The sequence below is a fragment of the Bos indicus x Bos taurus genome, chromosome 17 (assembly GCF_003369695.1).
Source record: "Bos indicus x Bos taurus breed Angus x Brahman F1 hybrid chromosome 17, Bos_hybrid_MaternalHap_v2.0, whole genome shotgun sequence".
NCBI classification, from domain to species: domain Eukaryota; kingdom Metazoa; phylum Chordata; class Mammalia; order Artiodactyla; family Bovidae; genus Bos; species Bos indicus x Bos taurus.
Window position 1 is genome coordinate 20,609,294 of NC_040092.1, and position 27,740 is coordinate 20,637,033.

The 27,740-nt window shown below is 44.7% G+C and overlaps 1 protein-coding gene and 1 non-coding gene across 4 annotated transcripts; both read right to left on the reverse strand.

Moving 5' to 3' along the window:
- On the reverse strand, positions 1 to 26,695 carry RILPL2 (Rab interacting lysosomal protein like 2). 3 transcript variants are annotated; one of them, XM_027566979.1, is made up of 5 exons: positions 25,986 to 26,695; positions 17,043 to 17,194; positions 9,913 to 10,026; positions 2,574 to 2,658; positions 5 to 531 (listed from the first exon to the last, which is right to left on the reverse strand). In XM_027566979.1, the coding sequence occupies exons 1-5, from the start codon at positions 26,307 to 26,309 to the stop codon at positions 487 to 489; spliced, it is 720 nt and encodes a 239-aa protein (XP_027422780.1). In that variant the 5' UTR covers positions 26,310 to 26,695; the 3' UTR covers positions 5 to 486. The 3 variants fall into 3 exon arrangements, with proteins under 3 accessions (XP_027422782.1, XP_027422780.1, XP_027422781.1); XM_027566981.1 differs by lacking the exon at positions 2,574 to 2,658 and having other exon boundaries at positions 1 to 531; XM_027566980.1 differs by lacking the exons at positions 5 to 531; positions 2,574 to 2,658 and adding an exon at positions 561 to 950.
- Positions 10,157 to 10,268, reverse strand: LOC113875209. The gene has a single exon (XR_003506207.1). It is a non-coding gene; the product is annotated as a U6 spliceosomal RNA (small nuclear RNA).
- Positions 26,696 to 27,740: the final 1,045 nt, after the last annotated feature.

Genomic DNA, 27,740 nt, shown 5'->3' on the forward strand with positions numbered 1-27,740 from the left:
CACAGAAAGTGTAAAAGTCATTTTACTTTAATACAAAATCATATATAGAAAGTCATATGAGCAAAATCAAATATTCACTAATATCAGTGAAGTCTTCATTGCAATGTCCATACCAGGTTTTCCTGCATCCTCTCCCCGTCCCCACTTGTGCTGGTGTATTTCGCTGCTGTGTGGCAAAGACGTGGGCCCGGGGACGCAGAGCTGGTGTCCACATCTGCGTGCTTGGGGCCCCTGGGTGGTTGAAGTGGGGCTGTAGGTGGCCCCACTGTTTTTTTCTTCTGCTTTCTCAATTTCTTTTGCCACTTCTCCTGCCGTGGCCCAGCGTTCAGGGGTGTTCAGTTCTGCAGCTGGGGAGAAAGCTTCACCCCTTCCTCCTTGGACGGCTTTGAGGGGAAGTGAAGAAGCAAGTGCAGTGGGTACATGTGGCACTGACAGATGACTGTGGAAGTCGTCTTTGTGGGTGGTCCTCCGTGTCTGAGAACGCAGTCATGGCCTCCGGTCTAGGTCTGCTTCCCTGATCGGAAAGAGAACCTGGGTCGGGGCGGGAGACGGGAGGTCAGAGGAAACAGAGCGCTGAAGTGGGGCGTGCACAACCCCCTGCAAATTCTGTAAGCAGCTCCTGCAGGCCATTCACCCAAAAGTTTATTTCTTAAGAGCTCATTATGCAACAGGCACTGTTCCAGGGCTTTCCATCTACTAGCTCATTTCACACTAATAACAGCATGAGGATGTTGAGTATAGTCAATATCCCTATTTTACAGATGAGCAAACTGAGGTTCTGGGAGGTTAAGTAACAGGCCCAAGGTCACACAATTTTGTCTTGGAACTGGGAGTTGGGCCCAGAAGCCCACTTAACCACTGTGCTAGCCTGACAAATGGAGTCTGGAATGTTTTTGTTTTCATTTTAAGTGGTTTTTATTGTAGAGGAAACGGTAACTTCTCGGTGTTCCCTACAATGATAAAATGAATAATGACTAATATGTAAATTCTTGGATATAACAGATAACACATATAAAGATATCCCTGAAGCATGAACGCCAAACTTTCAATCCTCCTGACGCACTAGACACGTGGGAGTGATCACAAAGTACAGTGTCAATGCTAGCTCAGGTTGTCGGAAAGACGCAAAGATGGCCAGTGAGCTGAAAAGTCGGTGATGGGGATACAGGCTCTTGCTTCTAGTCAAAGACAAGCCCCAGTCCCAGCCCCGCTAGCAGCTCTGCCGGCAACGGCAGGGGTGAGCCCTTGACTGTGTGGATACAGGCGATAGGGCACATCCACCCTCCCCCTGAACCTAAGTATACCATCTCCCAACCCCCACTTCCCTGCCTCAGGAAATGACATCACCCCCAACCCAGTCATTCAAGCCAGGAACTGGGAGTTGTTCTCAATTCCTCTCCTGTCATCCCATCTGTTGTATTTTAGTCACCATGCCCCAAATATGTTCCTAATCCCACCACTTATCTCTTCCACTGCCACCCCCAGGCTGAGCCACCCTGATGAGCAGCACAGCCTTCCTGTCCGCCCCCTCCCCCGCCACCCCCACAATCCACTCACACAGCAGTCAGCATGACTGCATCACTGTGCAGAGATAAGTCATTCCTCAGCTTAAACCCTTCCAGGGCTCCCCATTGTCCTCAGGACAAAGATAAAACCCTTCTTAGCATGACCTAATTCTTCGGAAAGTCATTCATTCATTCACTCTGTAGCTTGTCTGATCACCAAGTCGAGGCCTCACTATCTTCAAACCTGTGTCTTCAGTGTTTGCTCAGTCGCTCAGTCGTGTCTGACTCTTGGCCCCGTGGACTGTAGCCTGCCAGGCTGCTGTGTCCATGGGATTCTCCAGGCCAGAGTACAGGAGCAGGTTGCCATGCCCTCCTTCTGGGGATCTTCCCAGCTCAGGGATCAAACCCAAGTCTTGCAACTCCTGAATTGGCAGGGGGGATTCTTTACTACTAGTGCCACCTGGGAAGCCCATGTCCTTAGGCTGGCTTACGTACATTTCATTTTTGCCATATCAGGCTCAAACTCCAATTATGTGACCCAAAGAACTCCCCAAGAAGAGAAAGAAAGAAACCAGTAGCTTATGGGTCTAGAAGCCTTGTTTCCAGTGCAATCCTCAGCCAGTGAATATCCCACATAAACACTTTCAGATCTGATACCCTCTGTAGGGTGGAGATGCTCTCTCATACATTATCTTACCACAGGAGACCCTTTCTAGGGAGAAGAAACAATTTGACTCTGTCCTATCAACGCTTCTCCACAAAGCGGTCAGAGTAAACTTTTGTTTTTTCAAAAAGATTTTATTTTTTATTCTCGGCTGCATCGTGCGGCATGTGAGATCTTAGTTCTGGACCAGGGATTGAATCCATGCCTACTGCATTGGGAGCACGGAACTTTAACCCCTGGATCACCAGGGAGGTCCTTAAGCTTTTTATAGGTGAATATGGACATGTCACTCCCCAGCTTAAAACCTTCCAAGGTCTTTCCGAAGCACTTAGAATGAAATCCAAAGTCATCACTGGGATCCATGTGGCCCAGAAGGACCCAATCGCTCCCCACTCCAACCTCACCTCCCTTCTCTTTGCTGCTCCAGCCACTGTCATCTCTGCTGCACAAGCTGGCTCCAGCCTCTGGCCTTCATACCCGCTGTTCTTTCTGCCAGGAAGGCAGGGAAAACTCAGATCATTATGGTCTTTCAGAACTTAGCTTGAATGCTGCCTTTTCACAGGCGCCTTCCAGGACTCCCCAAATCTAAAGTAGCTCTTTATCGGGACTTCCCTGGCGGCCTAGCAGTTAAGATTCAGTGCTTCCATGGCAGGGAGGATGGGTTCAATCCCTGGTCAGGGAACTAAGGTCCCCCATGCCTTGAGGTGAGGCCAAAAAAATTAAAAAGTAGCTCCCAATCAACCTCTCTCTTAGCACCCTATTTAATGGTCTTCAGTGCATATAGGGCCATCTGAAATGTCCTGACCAGTTCACTCTCTACCTCTCCCGCTAGAATGTAAGCACCACGAGGGCAGGGACTCTGGCTTGTTCACTCTACCCCAGCACCTAGAACAGTGCCTGCTGCATGGTAGACCCTCAATAAATATTTGTTGGGGGAATAAATAAATGCGGTTTCAGGTGGTCTTGTCTGACAAAGCTGTTTTCATGCAGTCATTCAAGAAAGCTTGGACTTCCCTGTGGTACAGTGGATAGGAATCTGCCTGCCAACGCAGGGAACACAGATTCGATCCCTGGTCCGGGAAGATTCCACATGCTTTCGAACAACTAAGCCCGTGTGCCACAACTACTGCGCCCACATGCTGCAACTACTGAAGCCTGTGTGCCTAGAGCCTGTGCTCCACAGCAAGAGAAGTCATCGCAATGAGAAGCCCATGCGCCACAGTGAGGGAGTAGCTGTGCCAGCCGCACCGAGAGAAAGCCCGAATGCAGCAATGAAGACCCAGTGCGAGCAAAAAATAAGGAAAGAAAAGAAAGGAGAAAAGAGAGCCTGGCAGAGACATCCTTGGTGGTCCAGTGGTTAGGACTCCACACTTCCACTGTAGGGGGCCTGGGTTTGATCCCGGGTGAGGGAACTAAGATCCCACAAGCCTGGTAATACTTAACTAAGAAGATGCATACTCTGTGGGCTATCTGCCCCCACAGAACCATGTCCTCCCTTCTCTGGCCTGTTCTCCGCTCCAGGAGGCTGACATCCCTGGATGATCTCAACAAGCTCCCTTGTCCTTTAGCTTCTGGCTGTGCTCAGCCAATGGGAAGCACCAGCAGGAGCTGGGAGGGTGGGAGGAGAGAAGTGTAGGGGTATTCACTCCCAGCTCTGTCCCTGCCGGCCTTGTCTCACTAGCCACTGTGTTTTCCTCTTCTGAAGGCCACACTTCAGTCTGACTCCCCCAGGGCCCCTCACAGCTCCCCTTCCTCGCTCCTCTGTTGCCCGCCCCAGGGTGCTTCTCCAGCCCTTATCTCTGTTCCCACATCTGTAAAATGTCCCTTCTTGAAATCTTTTCAGCCACTCCTTTTGAGTGAGGCTTGGTTTCTTGATAAACAAGAACCCGGGCTGATAGGCTCCGTGGCCTTGCAATTTTCCTCCTGGATGTCCCTCCCTGGGAAATTCACACACAAGTCCATGAGAGGACATGAATAAGCATGCAGATATTCACTGCAGCACTGTCCACACTAGGGAGAAGGCAATCTGGGATCCCATCACTGGGGTTAGAAACAAGACGTGTGTCTACACTGCTAGGTGGATAGATCTTAAAAAATGCTTAGGGACTTCCCTGGTGGTCCAGTGGCTAAGACTTTGAGCTCCCAATGCAGGGGGCCTGGTTTGATTCTCAGTCAGGGAACTAGATACCACAAGGTCACAATTAAGACCCAGTATATTCAAATAAGGCCCTCCCTTGTAGCTCAGGTGGTAAAGAATCCACCTGCAATGCAGGAGACCCTGTTTCGATCGCTGAGTCCGGAAGATCCCCTTGAGGAAGCCATGGCAAACCACTGCAGTTTCTTGCCTGGAGAATCCCAGGGACAGAGAAGCCTGGCAGGCTATAGTCCATAGTGTTGCAAAGTGTTGGACAGGGTTGAAGTGACTGAGCACGCATGCATGCATAGTCAAATAAAGAAAAAAAATTAAAACAAAACAAAAAAATTGCTTAATGTCCATCAAGAGATGAAGAGACAAATCAAAAGTGGTCTACACATACCATGGAATATCACCAGGCCTTAAAAATGAAAGAAATTCTGACACGTGGTACAACATGGATGAACCTGAGAACAATGTGCTAATCATATAAGCCTGTCACAGAAGGACAAATACTGTATGTCTCCTCTTATATGAGGTCTCCAGAGTAGTCAGATTCATAAAGACAGAGAGGGGAGTGGTGGTTGCCAGGGGCTAGGGGAGGGGAACTGAGCAGTTAGTGTTTAATGGGGACAGAGTTTCGGGATGGGATGATGAAAAAATTCTGGAAATGGATTGTGGTGATAGCTGCATAAGATCATAAATTTCCTTTTTTCTTTTTTTGGCCACACCACACAGTATGTGGGATCTTAGTTCCCCGACCAGGGATCAAACCCACGCCTCCCGTAGTGAAAGTTCAGAGTCTTAACCACTGGACCGCCAAGGGAAGTCCCTGTAAACATATTGATATTTAATGCCCCTGAAAAATGGGGACTTCTCTGTTGGTCCAGTGGCTAGGACTCCACACTCCCAATTCAGGGGCCTGGGTTCAATGCCTGGTTGGGGAATTAGATCCCACATGCCGAAACTAGGAGTTCGAATTCTGAGACTAAAGACTCCAAGTGCTGTGGCTGGGGATCCGGAGTACCTCAACTAAGGATCCTGTGTCCCACAAGAAGACCTGGTGCAGCCAAATAAAAAAGAATTTTTAAAAAATGATTAAAATGGTCTCACAGACATAGAAAACAATCTATTATGGTTACCAAAGGGGAAGTACGGGGGAGGAATAAATTAGGAGTTTAGTATTAACAGATACACACTACATATAGAATAGATAAACAACAAAGACCTACTGCACCACACATGGAGTAATATTCAGTAACGTATTATAACCTACATGAGAAAAGAATATTAAAAAGATATATATTATATATGAATAACTGAATCACTTTGCTATACACCTGAAACTAACACAGCACTGTAAATCAACTATACTTCAATTTTTAAAAAACGATTAAAATGGTAAATTTTATGTTAGGCATACCTTTTTAAAAACACTGAAGAAAAGGCTCGTTCACACTCCGTTCTCAAAACCCAAAGCATTTGACCACATATTGCTTAAAGCTGTGCCGCCCAAAACAGTGGCCACTACGAGTCTTAATTGAAATATGCTGTCAGTGTGAAATATACATAAGATTTCAAGGGCTTATTATTTTTAAAAAAAGACTGTAAAATATGTCATTAATAATATTTTATAGTGATTACACGTTGAAAATGACAGTATTTTGGAAGCATTGGATTAGTAAAACATATTACTAAAGTTTTTGTAAAAAAGTGCCTGAAGAATTATTCCCTGGTGGTCCAGAGCTTAGGACTCTGAGTTTCCACTGCAGGGGGCAGGGGTTCGATCCCTAGTTGGGAACTAAGATCCCGCAGCCATGGCGCAGCAAAAAAAAAAAAAAAGCCTAAAAAAGAAGAGTGCCTGGTAAAAAAGAAAACAGTGACAGTGCTTAGTGAAGGGGAAAAAAGCACTAGGAAACAGAATGAAGATGACGTGTGAAACAAAATACCAGTTACCACTGAAAACACATCCACATAAGGCAATATATACTTTTTAGAACACATTAAATACATATGAGATGGGCTGACGGGGAGGGGAGCCGGGAAGCAGATTGCAAATGGGCGACGGAGATAAAGAGGGAATAAATAAAAGCAAGAAAAAAGAAAGCTTGTGCTGACAGCGAAGCTCATCGTGCCATGAGCTGAGAATCACTAATGGAACACTCTGTTCCTGAGGATCCAGAAAAAGAAAAAAATCTCTCTTCTCTCTTGAAACAAAGGCCTCTTAATTAAATCTGCCCTGGGAGGTAACCCAGAATCTCTGACCCCTCAAAATTACTTCCCTGTAAAACCAGAGTCAACAGAGTCCTTACAGAATCGCTCATGGCAGTGCCCCCAGGGTGAACATCCCGCCTGGCGCACAACATAGACTCAGTGAGGGTCTGCTGACTAACTAACGACCAAATAATGTGAAGGGAAGTTGAGGCCCCCTCAGCCCTCCCTGGGAGGCAAGACTAATGAAGCAAGAGCTGGATGGAGGCTGAGGACCTGATGCAACCCACAGTGATGGTTCATTCGGATCACACGATTTTTATTTTTAAGCTTAAATGATTTGCCAGCATTTGGAAAACAGATTCCATGAACAAATCCGACGTCTTGGCATTGCTCAAGAATCAGAAGGTCTGTTAACAAGTTGTTCACTGGCCAGACAGAACTGAAAGGCAAATGTCCCCACCCCACCCTACACCCCCCTCACACATCCACATGAAGTGCTTGGCCCCCGCAGGCTTTCGAGTTTGACATCCTTGACCAAAGCTGTTTCTCACTTTCGATCCAAAAGTCCAGGAGCTGGTAAACTGTCACCAGGTCATTTTCAAAGCAACCAAGACCAACAGGCTGCTTGCTTCAGCCTGGAGTTGAGGAAAGGTGTGCCTCAGTTCAGCTCAGTTCAGTCGCTCAGTCACGTCCAGCTCTTTGCGACCCCATGGACTGAAGCACGCAAGGCTTCCCTGTCCATCACCAACTCCAAGAGCCTGCTCAAACTCATGTCCATCTAGTCGGTAATGCCATCCCACCATCTCATCCTCTGTCATCCCCTTCTCCTCTTATCTTCCATCTTTCCCCGCATCAGGGTCTTTTCCAATGAGTCAGTTCTTCACATCACATGGCCAAAGTAGTGGAGTTTCAGCTTCAGTACTAGTCCTTCCAATGAATATTCAGGACTGATTTCCTTTAGGATGGACTGGTTGGATCTCCTTGTGGTTCAAGGGACTCTCAAGAGTCTTCTCCAACACCACAATTCAAAAGCATCAATTCTTTGGTGCTCAGCCTTCTTTATGGTCCAGCTCTCACATCCATACATGACTACTGGAAAAACCATAGCTTTGACTAGATGGACCTTTGTCAGCAAAGTAATGTCTCTGTTTTTTAATATGCTGTCTAGGTTGGTCATAGTTTTTCTTCCAAGGAGCAAGCGTCTTTTAATTTCATGGCAGCAGTCACCATCTGCAGTGATTTTGGAGCCTAAGAAAATAAAGTCTGTCACTGTTTCCATTGTTTCCCCGTCTATTTGCCATGAAGTGATGGGACCAGATGCCATGATCTTAGTCTTTTGAATGTTGAGTTTTAAGCCAGCTTTTTACTCTCCTCTTTCACTTTCATCAAGAGGCTTTTTAGTTCCTCTTTGCTTTCCATGTTGTCACCCTGCTTATCTGAGGTTATTGATATTTCTTCTGGCAATCTTGATTCCAGCTTGTGCTTCATCCAGTCTGGCATTCTGCATGATGTACACTGCATATAAGTTAAATAAGCAGGGTGACAACATACAGCCTTGATGTACTACTTTCCAAATTTGGAACCAGTCTGTTGTTCCATGTCCAGTTCTAACTGATGCTTCTTGACCTGCATACAGGTTTCTTAGGAGGTAGGTAAGGTAGGTATTCCCATCTCTTAAAGAGTTTTCAACATTTTGTTGTGATCCACACAGTCAAAGGCTTTAGCATAGTCAATAAAGCAGAAGTAGATATTTTTCTGGAATTGTCTTGCTTTTTCTATGATCCAACAGATGTAGGCAATTTGATCTTTGGTTCCTCTGTCTTTTCTAAATCCAGCTTGAACATCTGGAAGTTCTCGGTTCAAGTTCTCTGTTGAAGCCTAGCTTGGAGAATTTTGAGTATTACTTTGCTAGCATGTGAGATGAGTACAATTGTGCAGTAATTTAAACATTTTTTGGCATTGCCTTTCTTTGGAATTGGAATGAAAACTGACCTTTTCCAGTCCTGTGGCCACTGCTGAGTTTTCCAAATTTGCTGGCATATTGAGTGCAGCACTTTCACAGCATCATCTTTTAGGATTTTAAATAGCTCAGCTGGAATTCTATCACCTCCACTGGCTTTGTTCATAGTGATGCTTCCTAAGGCCCACTTGACTGCACTTCACACAGGATGTCTGGCTCTAGGTGAGTGATCTCATCATCATGGTTATCTGGGTCATGAAGATCTTTTTTGATAGTTCTTCTGTGTATTCTTACCACCTCTTCTTAATATCTTCTGTTTCTGTTAGGTCCATACCATTTCTGTCCTTTATTGTGTCCATCTTTACAAGAAATGCTCCCTTGGTATCTCTAATTTTCTTGAAAAGATCTCTACTCTTTCCAATTCTGTTGTCTTCCTTTGTTTAAGAAATGGAATAAACTAAGGTGTGCCTAGTTGTATTCATACCTGGAGTCAGAAAAGGCACATCTGGGGACTTCCCTGGTGGTTCAGTGGCTAAGACTCTGTGCTCCCAATGCCGGGGGTCTGGGTTCAATCCCTGGTTGGGGAACTAGATCCCACCTGCCACAAGTAAGAGTTCACATGACATAACTAAGGGATCCCACATGTCATATCGAAGATTGAGGATCCTATGTGCTGCAACTGAGACCCGGCACGGCCAAATAAATAAATAAATACTTTTTTAAAAAAGAAGAAAAGGCATATCTCAGGTTGTTGTCCAAAGGTTCCCCACATTCAATTGTCTGGGCATTCATTAAAAATCCAGATTTCTGGGCCTCCTCCTAGAACCAGCGATTTGATTTCTGAGAATCTGAACTTTAACTAGTTCGAGGTGCTGCAACCAAAGAAACCAGGAATGAACAAAGGGGCATGAAAACAAGGGGAGTGTTTGAAGGAAACTGTCTTATGTGTCCTAATGTTGGGAGACAGGGGGCCCTCCAGAGTTGGAAGTAGAAGAGGTGATGATTTAGCCCCCGTAACCTCCAATAATTATTGCTATTGTTTTTCTTGTTTAATATTATTAGTATTATTATCTGGTTATTGTTATTATATCACAGGGAGGCAGTAGAGTGTCGAACCTGGACTTCCTTGGGTTCCTAACTTCACTACTTACAATGTATGTGACCTTGGGTACAGAACTTTACCCCCTGGAATTTATTTCCCCATCTGGGAGTCAAGGATAACAACAGTGTCTACCTCATAGGGTCACTGTGATGAGCCCATGAATTAATAATGTCAGGTGCTTACGCTCCTGCCTAGAAGATAGCATAATACACCAGCATAGCGTTTGCATATCAGCTGCAGGACCACCAGCAGAAGAACAGGGCCTCCCCTCTCACCCCCACTCCTTCCTTTAGCGACTATTTAGTGGCAACGTGGGGCAGCAAGTCAACTTACAGTTTCCTTATGATTGTCTTCTCCTCCTTGTTGCTGTTGGCATTGCTGCCCCTGGGAAAAAGAGCCTCTTTCTCTCTTCTTCCTCCTGGGCCTTCTCTTGGTGGAATCAGACCACTGGGAAAAATGAGATAAATAAGTGGGTTGTTTTATTGCAGATCTCTTATCTGTGCATCTTTGAAAGTGAAGGTTCTTTTTTTTTTTTTTTTTTTACAGTTTATTTACATATTCATTATTATTATTATTAAAACATATGGAATGCTTTATGAAATTGCATGTCATCCTTATGCAGGATGACATCTTGCATAATCTTCTCTGTTTTGTTCCAATTGCAGTAAATGTGCTGCTGAAGCGGGCACTGAAAGTGAAGTTTCTTCGTAATTATTATTATATTAATAATGCTATCATTGAAAGCTCTAGAGTTAGATATCCTGACCCAGATCTCTGGAATCTTCCTTCCTCTTTTCCAGTGTTGATACCTCTTCTTTCCTTCTCTTATCTAATTACCATGGCTGGTACTTCAAGCTTCTCTAATTTCTAGAAATATGATCATGTATAAATTGTCTAACTCAGGGCTCCCCAACCTTCAGGCTACCGACTGGTACCTCCTGTCAGATCAGCGGTGGAATTAGATTAGAAACAAAGTGGACAAAAGTGTAAAGCTCTTGAATCATACTGAAACCATGCCCCACTCCACCCTGGTCTGTGGAAAAACTGTCTTCCATGAAACTGGTCCCTGATGCCAAAACGGTTGGGGACAGCTGCTTTAACTTAAGCCTTGATTTCCTAATTGGAAATAAAAGGATCATAAAAGTACCTGCCTTCTAGGATTGATGGATTAAGTGAGCTAATACATGGAATTCATTCATTTAACAAATATTACTAAGCTACATAGTCTACCAAGGTATATAGACATAGCAATGAACAAAACAGATGAAATATCTTCTCTCATGTAATTTATATTTCATTGAGAAGAAAACAGTCAACGAACAAATAAGTAGAAATGTAAAAATATACACTAAGTCAGGTGGTGCTAAGAGCTAGATTGATATTAATCAATAAGATACTGAGGTCAGGTGACCCAAAGAGATCCAGAGTATTTCCCTGGACTTGATGTACAGAACTTGGAAGAAGGTTGTTCTCTCTCACTTGCTCAACTGGGACTGCCAGCAGTCATGCTCCCTAAGATTCAGAAAAGGATTGTCTTTAATACAAGATAAGGAGGCCAACAAAGAAACAGAATCAAAGAAAGAATCATGACTGGGGTCTCTGATTCCAACCCTGAGGTCTTAGATGCAGTCTTTTTCTTTATTTCTGAGAGCAATTCTAGGATCCTTCCCAGCTATGTGAACCAACAAAATCTCCTTTTGTACTTTAGCTGATTTGAAATAAGATCTCTGTCACTTGCAACCAAAAGAAGCCTGACTGTGATGAAACATTTCAATATCTGACCCAGTAAGCTCATTAGATCCACTTAGGTATTTTGTTGTGTGTACCAACTGGTAAATTTATGCCTATGCTACAGGCATAAATTTCCCCCTTACCACAGACTGAATTATGTTCTTCCAGAATTCACATGTTGGGACTTCCCTGGTAGTCCAGTAGCTAAGACTCTGAGCTCCTAGTACAGGGGGCCTGGGTTCAATTCCTGGTCAGGGAACTAGATCTCACATGCTGCAACTGAGAGCTTGCATGCCACAACTAAAGGAATCCACATGCTGAAACTAAGACCCAACACAGTCAAATAAAAACAATCAAAAATTTTAAAAAAAGTTTTTAAATAATTTGTATGTTGAAGCCCTAACCTCCGGTATTACAGTATTTGGAGATAGGGCCTTTGGAAGACAATTAGGTTTACATGAGGTTATGAGGGTGGGCCCTCATGATGGATTGCTGCTGCTGATGCTGAGTCGATTCAGTCATATCTGACTCTGTGCGACCCCATAGACGGCAGCCCACCAGGCTCCCCCGTCCCTGGGATTCTCCAGGCAAGAACACTGGAGTGGGTTGCCATTTCCTTCTCCAGTGCATGAAAGTGAAAGTGAAGTCACTCAGTCATGTCCTACTCTTCGCATGGACTGCAACCAACCAGGCTCTCTGTCCATGGGATTTTCCAGGCAAGAATTAGTGCCCCTTTAAAAGGAGATACAGCTTTCTCTCTTTCTCATTCTCCCCACCAGCTGAGGACACAGCAATATGGCAGCTGTCTACAAGCCAGAAAGAGCCAAAACCAACCATACTGGCAGCTTGATCTAAAAATTACCTTTCCCCACTACCTACAGCTATCAGTTCAGTTCAGTCGCTCAGTCGTGTCCAACTCTTTGCGACCCCATGAATCGCAGCACGCCAGGCCTCCCTGTCCAACACCAACTCCCTACAGCTATAAAACACCCTAAAACTTATTGATTTACAATAATGATGGGGGACTGCCTTGGCAGTCCAGTGGTTAAGATTCTGCCTTCCCATGCAGGAGGTGTGGGTTCAATCCCTGACTGGGGAACTAGGATCCCACACATGGCACAGGGTGTAGCCAGAAGTTAAAAAAAAAAAAAAGTGAAAACAAACAAATATAAAACAATGATTTACGACTTCTCATGATGGCTCTATTTTTTTTTTTTTCTGGCTGCTCTGCACAGCTTGTAGGATATCAGTTCCCTAACCAGGGATTAAATCCAGGCCTTTGGCAGTGAGATTGTGAAATTCAAACCACTGAAACCGCCAAGGAATTCCCAGATGGCTCTATCTCTTATGGTTGATTTGGTGGTTCTCCTAATGGTCCACTTTGGGGTTCTCAAGTGGCTGTGTTCAGTTGGTGGATCAGCTGGGGCTGTCATATGGGACCCCTCGATTCTTCTTCATGTGACCTCTCCACGTGACTGCCTTGAGCTTCCTCATAGCATGGCAGTCTCAAGGCAGCAGTCTGAGAGCACAAACATGGAAGCTGTTAGGCCTTCGAGAATCTTAACCTTGGAAGCCAAACAGCATCACTTCCACCACATTCAACTGGTCCAAGAAAGTTATAGGGCCATCTAGATTCAAGAAAAGGGAAAATAGACTCTACTTGTACTCTGATGAGAGGAGTGGCAAAGTCTCACTGCAAAAAGAGTGCAGGATGGGAAAAACTGTTGCATCCATCTTTGGATACAGCCTACCATAGCTGCCCTCAGTTAAAAACTATCCTTCGTATGAGCCTGGGCTTCCAAATTGATGCAGTTGCTAAGAGAACACCTCAGTTGACATGCTAGTTTCTCCAGAATATATAACACTAGAGACTAAACAGAATCCTGCTATCTGTCTGTCAGCCTGCACCAGATGGGAAGTGCCCATCTGTCGTTCTCTGGGAATTCAAAACTGGAACCAACATGTGTTGCTTTATTCACTTGCAAGCTGCTTACGGCATTGGCAGTCTAGCAGTTCCTCTTTTTAATTAACTGTGTCTGAAGCACTTATTAAATGAGATGAAGGCAGGTCTTTCCATTAACGTAGTTCCAACCTCAGCGGAAGGAAGACAATTAAATTCCTGTTGGCAGAATTCAGTCCTTTCAGATAGGACTTTCTAAGGACATTTTTACTTTGCTGCTCTCTTAATGATATCACATTGAATGAATTTAATGAATAATATCATTGGGGGACTTCCCTGGTAGTCCATTAGCTAAGACTCTGTGTTCCCAATGCAAGGGGCCTGGGATGGATCCCTGGTCAGGGAATTAGATCCCACAAACTGCAATTAAGAGTTTTCATGTTTCAATTAAAGATCCCTCATGCTGCAAACTCAGCACAGTCAAATTAAAAAAACAAATTTTGTTTGGTTTTGTTTCAGAGTACATCCCATATTTCCAAACTTTCCAAGTTTCAATGTGGTGTGATAATTAAAAGCTCAGGCTCCGATGTCAGTCTGTCTGATATCACATCTCAAGGTTGCCACCACCAACCAGCCCAGGGACTTTGAGCAGCTACTTGACCTCTCTGACCCTTAGATCATCTTGGGGATAATATTACCCTAACTCACAGGCTTGCTGTGAACACTAATTGAAATTATGCTTGGGATACACTAAGCAGAGTTCCTGGTAAATCTGTACACAGGTCAAGAAGCCACAGTTAGAATTGGACATGGAACAACAGACTGGTTCCAAATTGGGAGAGGAGTACATTAAGGCTGTATATTGTCATCCTGCTTTTTTAACTTATATGCAGAGTACATCATATGAAATGCCAGGCTGGATGAAGCACAAGCTGAAATAAAGATTGCCAGGAGGAATATCAATAACCTCAGATATGCAGATGACACCACCCTTATAGCAGAAAGTGAAGAGGAACTAAAAAGCCTGTTGATGAAAGGGAAAGAGTAGAATAAAAAGCTGGCTTAAAATTCAACATTCAAAAAACTAAGATCATGGCATCCGGTCCCATCACTTCATGGCAAACAGATGGTGAAACAACGGAAACTTTATTTTATTTTCTTGGGCTCCAAAATCACTGCAGATGGTGACTTCAGCCATGAAATTAAAAGATGCTTGCTCCTTGGAAGAAAAGCTATAACCAACCTAGACAGTATATTAAAAAGCAGAGACATTACTTTGCCGACAAAGGTCTGTATAGTCAAAGCTATGGTTTTTCCAGTAGTCATATATGGATGTGAGAATTGGACTATAAAGAAAGCTTAGCACCACAGAACTGATGCTTTTAAACTGTGGTGTTAGAGAAGACTCTTCAAAGTCCCTTGGACTGTAAGGAGATCAAACCAGTCAATCCTAAAGGAAATCAGTCCTAAATATCCATTGGAAGGACTAGTGCTAAGCTGAAAACTCCAGTACTTTGGCCACCTGATGCAAAGAACTGACTCATTGGAAAAGAGCCTGATGCTGGGAAAGATGGAAGGTAGGAGGAGAAGGGGACGACAGAGGTAGTTCAATGGCACCACTGACTTGATGGACATTGAGTTTGAGCAAGCTCCAGGAATTCGTGATGGACAGGGAAGTCTGGAGTGCTGCAGTCCATGGGGTCGCAAAGGGCCAGACACGACTGAGCGACTGAACTGAACTGAACTGATAAATATTAGTTGGCACGGGACCTCCCTGTGGTCCAGCAGTTAACACTCCACGCTTCCAATGCAGGGGATATGGGTTTGACCCTGTGGAACTAAGATCCCATGTGCTCTGCAGCACCACCAATACACCAAAACGAAACAAATACTAGTTGACTGAGCCTGTGCTCTAGAGCCCTCGAGCTACAACTGCCAAGTCTGTGTGCTGCAATTACTGAGGCCTGTGCACCCAGAACCTGTGCTCTGCGACAAGAGAAGCCACCACCAGGAGAAGCCCTCACGCTGAAACAGAGTAGCCCCAACTCGTCGCAACTGAAGAAAGCCTGGGAAAAGCAATGAAGACTCAGCACTGCCAAAAGTAAATACATAAATAAATAAAAGAAAAACAAATATTAGTAGGCAATACGTTTTCATTCTTTTGGTCTTTCCTTTGCCTGCCTCTAATGAAACTTGCTTTGCTTAACTGCAGGCTTCTCAAAATGATTCAACCACAGAGCTCCTTTATGCCGTGCCATGTGGCTTGTGGGATCTCAGTTCCCCAACCACAGACTGAACCTGGGCCATGGCAGTAAGGGCACCGAATCCTGACCACAGGACCACCAGGGGACTTCCTAGAGCTTCCTTTTCAAGAAATACCTATGTAAACTACAACATTTTGGGAAACTTGGTAGAGAGGGATACAACAAAGGTCAAACCTGCTATATCAACAACTTCCTTATTTCCTGCCTTGCTTATCCTACAATTCCTCCTGTATGCAATATTTATTATGATTTTTTTTAACTTGTAATTTTTATACAATTTCAAATTTAGAGAAAAGGTATAATATTAGTGCAAAAACTTTCCATATACTTTTAACCCCGATCCTTCAAATGCTTATCCATGTATCTATCTACCTACCTAGCCGTGCATCCATCTTTCCATCCACTGACCCATCCACCCCTGCAACTATCTACCTTCTCTCTGAACTCTCTGGAGAGTGAACTGGAGAAATCTTACCCCCTTACTCCTAAATACTTATGTGGCTTTCCAAAGAACAAGGACTTTCTCTTACATAACCAAGTTGTTCAGTTATCAGAATCACCACATTGATCTTTTCAAATAGTGAATCAGATCTGGTCATTCCCTTGATTAAGGCATCCCAGAGTCTTCTTGTTACATTTGCTATAAAACTAGAGCTCCTTGATGGCGGTAGGATGAATTGGGAGATTGGGATTGACACATATACATTATTGATACTATGTATACAATAGATAAGTAATGAGAACCTACTGTGCAGCTCTGGGAACTCTACTCAATGCTCTGTGGTGACCTAGATGGGAAGGAAATCCAAAAAAGAGGGGATATATGTATACAAATAGCTGATTCACCTTGCTGCACAGCAGAAATTGATGACACTGTAAAGCAGCTATGTGTGCCAGTCGCTCAGTTGTGTCTGACTCTGCAGTTTCGTGGACTGTAGCCCTCTAGGCTCCTCTGTTCATGGAATTCTCTAGGCAAGAATACTGGAGTGGATTGCCATTACAACTATACGCCAGTAAAACAACAACAAAATAAAAAACCTAAAGCTCCTTTCTGTGGCCAACACGACCAGCTCCTGGTCTCTTCTGAACCACTGTATACCTCACAATCCAAGTTCCACCATGGTGGGTCCCCTAAATTGGCCAAATGGTTCCCACCCCAGGACCTCTGCACTTCCTGTTCTACTTTCGCCCAACCAAACTGTTACTTGGTTGGCTGCTTCTTGTCATTCACCTCAGAGGGGTCTTCCCTGTCACCGAATCTGACACAGGCCCCTCCCAGCACTCCAGTCTCCGTCAAGTCACTTTTCTACATTCTCTCCAGCATCCACCGTGCTCATCCTGCGGGCTCACTGTAGGCTTCCTGGCTGAGTGCCTATCTTCCTGCTAGCCTAGCACGGACTTCCTGTTTTATTTCCTGCTCTACCCTCAGTGCCGAGAATAGATTCCAGCATAGAGTGGGTCTCCAGTAAGTTGACTGGACGAACATCAGAACAGATAGGTAACATATCAAGGAGCTCCAGACAGGATCTGGGTCTGCAGCGTAGGCGCCCCAGGGCAGCAGGGCCCACCTCTTATAGCACTGCAGCTCTTCCTGCACCACCAGCAGCTGTGACTTGAGCTTGTTGCGCTCCTGAAGCACGTCCCTCAGCTCCTGCAGAGTAAAGCGTGGTCGGTTGGGATCTGTCAGGTCAACCACCATTTTGTCTGGTCCCAGGTTCACCTGTAAGAAAGGACATCACTTGTACATTTTACCCCACGAGGCTGGACTTTCCATCCCAGAAAGGAGAGTCCTCTTGTTCTGTTTCTCCCAGGGACCTGATGAGGTGAGGCACCACCTGCTGCAAGTGTTTGGTTGATGGTAAAGAGTCTGGGAATTCCCTGGCAGTCTGGTGGATAGGACTCTGTGCTTTCGTTAGGACTCTGGGCCCTGGGGTGATCCCTGGTTGGGGAACTAAGATCCTCTTTTAAAAATTTTTAAAGAAGAAGAAGAAGCAAGAGTTCTAAGTACTATTCTCCAAGAAAGGAGCCAGGGCTCCTTGGAGAGAGGCTGAGTCTAGGGCTGGAGCAGGGCAAGTCCAAGTTTAGTCTGGAATATTCCATTGTGTAAGGGATGGAGACAGAGCAAAAGGACATAATTCGAAGGCGCTCCTACTGGCCAAACTGAACAATCTGAGTAACAACATTAATAACAAGAATGGATAATAAGCCATCAAATAATAAGAGGAGGACTCAGGAATCTATACTTTTTTAATTTAATTAACTAATTAATGGGGATCTAATAGCTAACTTTATATGTCACCCTACTGGGCTAAGGAATACCCAGATACTTGGTTAGCCCATTATTTTGAGGTGTGTGTGAAGGTGTGTTTTGGAAGAGACCAGCATTTGATTTGGTGATCTAAGTACAGCGGAGGGATCCCCCCAGTGTGGGTGGACATCATTAAGGGCCCAAATAGAACAAAAAGGTGGAGAGAGGGTGAATTCACTCCCTGCTTGAGCTGGAACATCCTTCTTCTCCTGCGCTTTAGCACTGCACATCAGTGCTCCTGGTTCTTGGGATTTCGAACTGTCCCAAACCAGGACTTTTACCATCAGCCCCTGAGACAAGCCTTCCAACTTGGACTGAATCACAACACCAGCTTTTTTGGTTCTATAGCTTGCAGACATCAGATTGTGTAACTTCTCAGCCTCCATAACCCCCTGAGCTGATTCCTATAATGAATATTCTCATCTATATCTATAGCTACATCTGTATCTCCTATTGTTCTATTTCTCTGACTAATACACTGGGAAGGAAGGGAATCTGTACTTTACAGCAGAATGCCAATTAATGTTTATTTATTTATTTGACTGCACCAGATCTTAGGTGAGGCACAGGGGATCTTTGATCTCTCCTGTATCATGCAGGATCTTATAATTGTGGCATGTGAACTCTCAGTTGCAGCAAGTGAACTAAGAGTTGCAGCATGCGGAATCAGCATGGGGGATCTACTTCCCTGGCCAGGGATCAAAGCCCAGACACCTGCATTGGGAGCAGAGTCAACCACTGGACCACCAAGGAGATCTCTGGAATGCCAATTAATGTGTAGAAGATGATAAGAGTTAGAAAATCCTTTTGCAACCAATTTAGTAATAATTGATTCAGGCAAGACTAATGAATGGATCTAAAACCACTGGGTGAAAATTTGTCGGAGAACAGGATATTTTACACAGTTTCAAAGTATTTTCCCATAGGCTACTTGCGCATTACAAAGGGCATAAAAGCACCCTTCTGGTGCAGAAATTTTGTAGACAACACCTTAACCAAGGGCTAGAAGTTACCATCACCAAACATCACCAATGACGACAAACTGAATCAGGCACCTTCTAATCCAAGACACTGAGAAGGATATAGCATCAATTGAGTGATAACCCTGCTAAACATGTGTTACTTGTTTAAACATGAATCTAACTGTGAGGAGACACCAGAACAAGCTCAAGTTGAAGAACATTCTACAGACACTGATACATAACATATTCAAAAATGTCAATGTCACGAAAGAGAAGGAAAAGCTGAGGAACTGCTCCAGACTAAAGGTGACTAAAGAGAGGTGTCGTACTTCCCTGGTGGGTCCAGTGGTTAAGACTCCGAGCTCCCACTACAGGGGGCAAGGGTTCGATCCCTGGTTGGGGAATTTAAGATTCCGCATGCTTAGAGGTGCAGCCAAAAAAAAAAAAATGAGAGAGAGGTATTTCCTAAAGATACTGTACAACTCTATACTAGATTCTGTATCAGAAAAAAAAATGCTAAAAGGTCATTATTATGAATTTTGAATAGGGATGGCATTTAGATCTTAGTATTCTACCGACTTTTCCCCCTGAATTTGATCATTTATTGTGGTTATCTAACAGTATGTCTAGGAGATACACACGAAAGTATTTAGTATTTAGGGTGAAAGATCCTAATCTTTTACTAACTCTGCAGCTAATATAATGTCTGCTCAAATAGCTGGGCAGACTTTGAATGAGTAAATAATGTGTATATACATATGTGTATATTGACATTGACATTGACGTCGCTCAGTCATGTCCGACTCTTTGCGACCCCACAGACTATTCCTCCGTCCGTGCAATTTTCCAGGCAAGAGTACTGAAGTGGGTTGCCATTTCCTTCTCCAGGAGATCTTCCCGACCCAGGGATTGAACCCGGGTCTCCCACATTGTAGGCAGACGCTTTACCGTCTGAGCCACCAGGGCAGTCTCGTGTGTATATGGGTGTCTATACTTCAGTCTGTATATCTTTTTTTTTTTTTTTTGGCTGGACTATGCGGCATGCAGGATCTTAGTTTCCCTACCAGGGACTGAACCCACACCCCAGGCAGTGGAAGCAAGGAAGTTTCAGTGTCTATTCCTGTTCTCTTAAAAATAATTTTATTTATTTTTGGCTGTGCTTGTCTTTGTTGCTCTGCATGGGCCTTCTCTAGTTTTGGCAAGTGGGAGCTACTCCCTAGCTGCAGTGCTCCAGCTTCTCATTGCGGTGGCTTTTCTTGTTGCAGAGCACGGGTTCTAGGCTTCAGAAGTTGTGGTGCATGGGCTTAGCTGCCTCGCAGCATGTCGAATCTTCCCAGACCAGGGATCAAACCCACATCCCCTGCATTACCAGGCAGACTCTTAACCACTGAACCACCAGGGAAGTCCCCAGTGTGTGTTTCTTAAGACATATTATACACACACACAAACACACATATACATACACCTGAATACAACAACTGAATCAGGGTGAAAGGTATACAAGTGTGCATTGCACTTGTCTTGCAACCCTTCCATAGGTTTGACATTGTTTCAAACTGAAGTTAAAATGAAGCAAATATTTGAAGACAACCTAAATGTCCACTAGCAGAAGTCTAGTTAAATAAATGGAGGCACAACCACACTCAGAATATTCTACAGGTGACAAAGAGAACAAGGTACACAACAAAAGAAAGGCAGTAGTGCCCGCAGTCCTCCTCTTGGACTGACAAATATCAGTGGTGCGTGAGGAAACACTGTCGTAAAAGCTGTGGGGAAACTGGCTCCTTCACTGACCGAAAAGGGAGCCAATCACTTTATCCCCTTTAGAGTGCAATTTGGCAATAGTTCCTGGTGGCACCAGGCTTCTCTGGTGGCTCAGATGGTGAAGAATCCACCTGCAATGCAGGAGACCCAGGTTCGATCTCTGGGTCGGGAAGATCCCCTGGAGAAGGGAATGGCAACCCACTCCAATATTCTCTTCTGGAGAATCCCATGGACAAAGGAGCCTGGTGGGCTACAGTCCATGGGGTTGCAAACACTCAGATACAACTGAAGTGACTTAGCACGAATACACATTAAAATGTCAATGCCTTTCCTTTGACCCAGTGAGTGCACTTCCTCTACATATTCAAGGGCCAACTGGTACAGATCAGACTAACCCACTGAGGCTCCGGCTCAGAGCAAACGAGTGGAAAACAAAGGTCTTTTAATAGGAAACTGGTTTAAGGAGAGACTCTTAACATTTTTGTGTTCTACAAACCTTTTTTGGCAATCTGGTAAAGCTCATGTGGATTCCACCTCAGAATAATGATCTCAAATGTATAAAACAAAAGGCATAGGATTACAAGGAAACCAACTAAGATAACATACACTCATCAAAATCTAAAAATAAATATATGATCCCAAGACCTGCTCCTTCATTAAACACAACGTAGCTACAGGTCCAATAAGATACAGAAGAAAAACAAAGTTTTGAGATATGTACTACATTGTAATGGGACATGAAAACACCTGTGATTTCCACTGATGATTGTCACAGGTACTACTCATAATATTACTGTGGTTTGTTTTTTACATTCATGATTTTTTTAAATTTATTTATTTTTAATCAAAGGCTAATTGCTTTACAGTATTGTGTTGATTTCTACCAAACATCAACATGGATGCATTCATGATTGAATAAAGTGGTACTACATTTCATCTGGAGGCTGGTGAAAATAAAAATATAATTTCTTCCCATGCAAGTTCATGGATCTCATGGATTAGACTCATAATCTTGAGGAACAGCGGGGAGCAGGGTTCCAAAAACTCCAAGCTGAGAACCCTCAGGTTGAACAATTGATATTACTGTACAATGGAAGTTTCCAAAAGCCATTAAAAGATGAGGAAGTAGAGATTTTGCTGGAGATCCAGCAGCTAAGACTAAGCTCCCAATGCAGGGGACCCAGGTTTGATCTCTGGTCAGGGAACTAGACCCCACAGGCCACAACTAAAAATCCTGCATTGTAACTAAGACCTGGTACAGCCAATAAATAAATAAATACATTAAAAAAAAAAAGATGAGGACGCTCTTTATATTCTGATTTAGTACCACTTTCATGCCATATTAAGTGAAAATAAGCAAGGGGCAGAACAAGGCATATATTATCATACTATCTGTGTGAGTAACAGAAAACTATATTCATATCTGCTTGTGTTTGCATGAAGTATCTCTGGATACTTTAAGAAACTGATTGCTTAAATTTTTTCCGAGGGGATATGAGAGCTTTTCCAAGGCAAATACTTTTGTAACTTTTGAATTTTGAACTTAAATTTTAAAAAAAACAAAGGGAAAAAAAATCTCACACCTATTGGGATGGCTACTGTAATCAAACAAACAAAATATAAAATAACCAGTGTTGGCAGGACTTCCCTGATGGTCCAGTGGTTAAGACTCTGTGCTTTCACTGCAGGGGACATGGGCTGATCCCCTTGTGGCTCAGATGATAAAGAATCCACCTGCAATGCTGGAGACCTGGGTTCGATATCTGGGTTGGGAAGATCCCCTGGAGAAGGGAAAGGCTACCCACTCCAGTATTCTGGCCTAGAGAATCCCATGGACTATATAGTCCATGGGGTCACAAAGAGTTGTACACAACTCAGTGACTTCCACTTCACTTGACTTCACAAGGAATATCCCACATGACATATGGTGTGGCCAGAAAAAAAAAAAAGACAAACAAGCTTTGGTAAGGATGTGGGAAAACTGAAATTCTTGGGCACAGTTGATAGAATGTAAAATGGTGAAGTCACTATGAAAAACTGAATGGCTGATCCTTTAGAAATTAACAACAGAATTATCACATGATACAGCAATTCCACTTTTGGGTATATACCCAAAAGTCTTGAAAGCAGGTGCTTGAAGATTGATTTATAGATCCATGTTCAAAGAAACAATATTTATACAGATCACGAGGTGGAAGCAGCCCACGTGTCCATTGTCAGATGGATAGACAAACTGGTGAATCCCTACAATGGAATATTATACAGCCTTAAAAAGGAAGGAGATTCTGACATATGCCACAACATGGAGGAACCTTGGGACATGAAGTAAAATAATAAGTCAGTGGCAAAAGAACAAAAATCATCTGATTCTACTTATATGAAGTACCTAGAATAGGTAAATTCACATAGACAGAAAGGAGAACAGAATTACCAGAGGCGCGGGGGAGAAGGGAAATTTGGAGTTAGTGGTTAGTGGGCACCGAATTTCAGTTTCGCAAGATGGGCATTTTGGAGGACGGTGGTGATGTTGCATAATAATGTAAATTGACTTAATGCCACTGAACTCTGTTCTGAAAAATGATTAAGATGGTAAATTTCACCTCTACTTTACCACAGCTAAAAATAGTAATTAAAAAAACAAGAAAAAAAAAAGACAAGGGCATATTTTTATAAACTGTCTAGCGGCATTAAATATTCATTCTCTCTGCCTTTTCCCCCACGCTCGTTCTCAAGACTATGGTTTGGGAGGAAAATGTGCTAGCTCATCTGGGGCTAATGAAGCTTGTCTGCTATGCCCCAGGCAGAAAATGGCCCGGGCCCTATTCAAACCACGCTGTTTACGATCCATCATGGGTCTATCTTTGTGTCTGGAGTTGGAGATGACAGGAAACAAGCGCAAAATGTGAGCTGAGGGATCCTGGGCAAGTCATTTAACTGTTCTTGAATCTCAAAAGTCAGGCTTCTAATGATATTCAACCATCTCATATGACAGATCCTAAAGAAGAACCTTCTCTTCAAATAGCATTGTCACCGTGACTAATGAGTAGGTGAAGTAAAAGTGTACCAACAAAGCTACCAGAAATCTTCACTCTTCCCTGTGAATTTCAGCCACCCTGTTCCTGTTGTCTTTTCATGGCGCACTTCTCGGTCTGTAATCCTGTGGGCTGGTTTTGAAGGTCTGTGTGTCTCGCTTCTCCCACTAGTTGTGAGGCTCCATGAAGGCAGGGACCTTGTCTAATTTAGCTCCATAGCTCCAGGGCCCTCACAGTGTAGTCACTCACCAATGTCACCACAAGCAAAGTTACAGGTCTGTACTTCAGCACTGTGTGGTTAAGACTAGCATCTCTGAGGACTTCCCTGATGGCTCAGTAGACAAGAATCTGCCTGCCAATGCAGGAGACATGAGTTTGATCGATCCCTGGCCTGGGAAGATTCCAGATGCCCTGGGGCAACCAAGCCTGTGCTCCACAATGGGAGAAGCCGCCTCAAGGAGAAACCTGTGCACCGCAACTAGAGTAGTCCCTGCTCGCTGCAAATAGAGAAAGCCCTCAAGAAGCAATGAGGACCCAGCACAGCCAAAAAAAAAACCAGACTAGCATCTCTGAACTAAAATCCTGCCTCCACCTCTTACTTGCTCCAAGTCCTTGGCAGATTACTTAATCGTTCTATGTCTCCGCTTCTATAAAACGGGAATAATAATAGTATGAGGATCAAATGAAATAATTCACTTCAGGAAGGTTTTTTTTTAAAACTGTAACTGGAGACCTACTAGAGAGTTGTGATATTAATTTAGTGAGTTACAAAATAATTTAAAAATTCATAAAAATAGAATAGGAAAGTATGACTATATATCATGTTTAGTAAGGGTGAGTTAGGATAAATTGTTTCTTGAAACTTTTTGTTTCATCAGTTCTGAATATTGATGCAAAATGTAAGTTTGTAAAATGGGGGTATAACATATATACAGAAATATGCACTAATCTTGAATTTATAGCTTGATGATTTTTACCATATGTGTATACCCAAGTAACCACACCCAGATTAGTTCCCTATATATTTCCTTCCTGTTCTCTCCCACTCTCCCATCCTGGGATTACCATCAACCTGTCTTCTATAAGTAAAGATGGGACTTCCCTGGTGGTCCAGTGGTTAAGACTCCACACTACTAATATAGGGAGCTTGGGTTTGATCCCTGATTGGTGAACTAAGAATCCACATGCCACCTGGTGCAGTCAAAAATTTTATATAAAGATTACTTTGCCTATTCTTGAATTCTATGTACAGGAGGCTCTCTTTTGTACCTGGCTTCTACCTCTCAATGCAGTATCTGTGAGATTCATCCATATAGTTGTCTGTTTCGGTACCTTCTCATTGTTGTGTAGTATTCCATACCACAAGTTAAAAAATCCATTCCTCTGTTCCCTCTGGATTCCCAATTTGACACAATTATGAATAAAACTGCCCTGGATATTCTTGTACATATTTTTCTGTGGTCATAAGCAGTAATTTCTCTATAGTTAAAATGTATGTCTTACTCCAGGTCAAAGATTCTCAAATCGTGAAACCTGGACCTAGAGCACCTGTATCATCTTGGAACCTGTGAAAAGTTGTAGATTCTAGGTCCCACTGCAGACCTACTGAGTTGGAAACTCTGGCACTGGGGCCAGCCAATCTGTGTTTTAATCACTCAAGGTGATTTTGATGCCTGATAAAAGCATGAAATGCCTGCTTCCCTGGTGGCTCAGATGGTACTGAATCTGCCTGCAATGCAGGAGGCCTGGGTTCTATCCCTGGGTGGGGAAGATCCCCTGGAGAAGGAACTGGCAACCCACTCTAGTATTCTTGCCTGGAGAATCCCATGGACAGAGAAGCCTGGCCGGCTACAGTCCATGGGGTCGCAAAGAGTTGGTCATGACTGAGCGAGTAACACAGTAAAGCTTGAGAACCACTGCTCAAGGTCCCCATCAACCTGTCTTCTGCAAGTAAAGATGGACTTCCCCGGTGGTCCAGTGGTTAAGACTCTGCCCTTCCCTCTTCCGCAGGAAGCCTCTGCTTTAGAACATACTCAGTGCATACCCCAGCACCTAGTAAGTGCTCAGTTAATGTTACCTATCATAAAGCTTCTGGGCTTCCCAGGTGGAGCAGTCATAAAGAATCCACCTGCCAATGCAGGAGACATAAGAGATTCAGGTTCGATCCCTGGATTCCTTGGAGGAGGGCATGGCAACCCACTCCAGGATTCTTGCCTGGAAAATCCCATGGACAGAGGAGCCTGGTGGGCTACAGTCCATGGGGTCGAAAAGAGTCAGACAAGACTGAACAACTGAGCACACACAACACTTCTAAACTGAGGACTGGATACTCGTGGGGAGTTGTTTTGAGGGGTTTGGATGTTCAAGAGAGGTGAGCGGCCCCCCTCCCATTGGGAGCTCCCTGCACCCCGCCCCCGGGGCTAGTCCCCGCTCTCGCGCACTCACCTCCGGGCCGGCGGCCGAGCCCTCTCTCCGCAGCCCCTCCACCTCCTTCCTGAGGTTGTCCCGCTCCATTCTTAGCTCCTCCACCGTCAGGTTCCCTTCATTCACCAGCGTCTCCAGCATCTCCAGGACGCGGACAATCTTGAACTGCAGTTGTGTCACCCGGGGGTCACTGCCCAGGGCCATCAGCTCACGGCCCATCACGTAGGAGATGTCATATACGTCCTCAGCGGTCAGCTGCAAGGGGCTCTTGCCCAGAGCCCCCTCGGGTCCCGCCTCGTCCTCCTCCTCTTCCTCTTCTTCCTCTCTCAAAGGGGGCTCCTCCATGGCGGCCCAGACCCCTACAGCCTCCGGGGCTGCTTTCTCGGAGTCTGCGAACGTTCAACTTCCTCCCGGCACAGAAAACTTTCCGCTCGCTGGGCCGAGGACCCTGCCGGGCCCGGGGGCGGGGGAAAGTGGCCCAGAAGCGGCCAATCAGCGCCGCCGAGGGGTGGGCCCGGGAGGTGGGGGCGTCTGTGGAGGCCACGCAGGGCGGCTCGCAGGCCCGCGGTCCGGTGCACCGTCCACCCCGAAGTCCGTACAGGAGTGCGGGCTCCAGGATACGGTTCTGAGCACGAAAGGACAAGAGGAAGGGAGGGCAGGGGAGAAGAGGAACAGAAAGGTTAAAGGGGTGCCTGTGGTCGCTCCCAGCCAGGGAGCAGCTGCAGACCGGGGGAAGGGCAGCGCCCCCCAGCTCCGCCCCTTGGTAACGGCGACCGCGGAAGCCGGGTTTCCACGGAGACGGGGGCGGGGTTTCCACCGCAGCCTGGGAAAGAGGCTAAAAAAGCACACAGCTTTTCCCTTGCTGCACTCGGGCCTTCCAGCCATAGAATTTGCATGGTATGTGGAGGCAGATCCGGTCTCTGAGAGTATTTTCTGCGGCAAAGCGGGAAAACAGCAGTAGGTGGCAGCTCCAGGAAGTCCGGAAATCTGGACTGCGTAGAGCTTTCAGGCCCATTGTCACCTGGACCTGCAGCATCTGACCCTCAGTAAACTGGAGATTTCCCTGCTCTGTGCACCTGGCCCTCTCCTGGGATCCACCACTTGTCCAGCGTGCGGCCTTGGAGAGTTACTTCACTCCTCCGAACCTCACTTTGCTGCTGCTAAGTTGATTCAGTTGTGTCCAACTCTGTGCGACCCCATAGACGACAGCCCACCAGGGTCCCCCGTCTCTGGGATTCTCCAGGCAAGAATACTGGAGGGGGTTGAACCTTACTTTACTACTGTGTAAAAAACGGTACCAACGGAGTAGGGTTTCTGTGAGTAATATACGAAATCTTGAGATAAAGTATGTGACAAATGCTATTGGGTATCCTGCATTCTTTTCTCCAACAAACGCTAAGCTTGTGGTCAAGAAAACAAACAAAATACATACTATTTTCAGATGGTACAATAGTCTAATTGTAATAGTAATTGTAATAGTCTAAAGCAAGCCCCTGGGCAAGAAAGAAAGGGAAGTCGGTCAGTCATGTCCGACTTTGCGACCCCATGGGCTGTAGCTTATCAGGCTCCTCTGTCCATGGAATTTTCCAGGCCAGAGTACTGGAGTGGGTTGCCATTTCCTTCTCCAGGGGATCGAATTCCTGACCCAGGGATCGAATCTGGGTCTCCCACATTGCAGGCAGACGCTTTACCAGACCTGACAACACCCTGTGATTAAATAGGTAGATAAACTATTAGGCTTACCATAAGTAAAATAAGTATATCCTTAGAATGGAA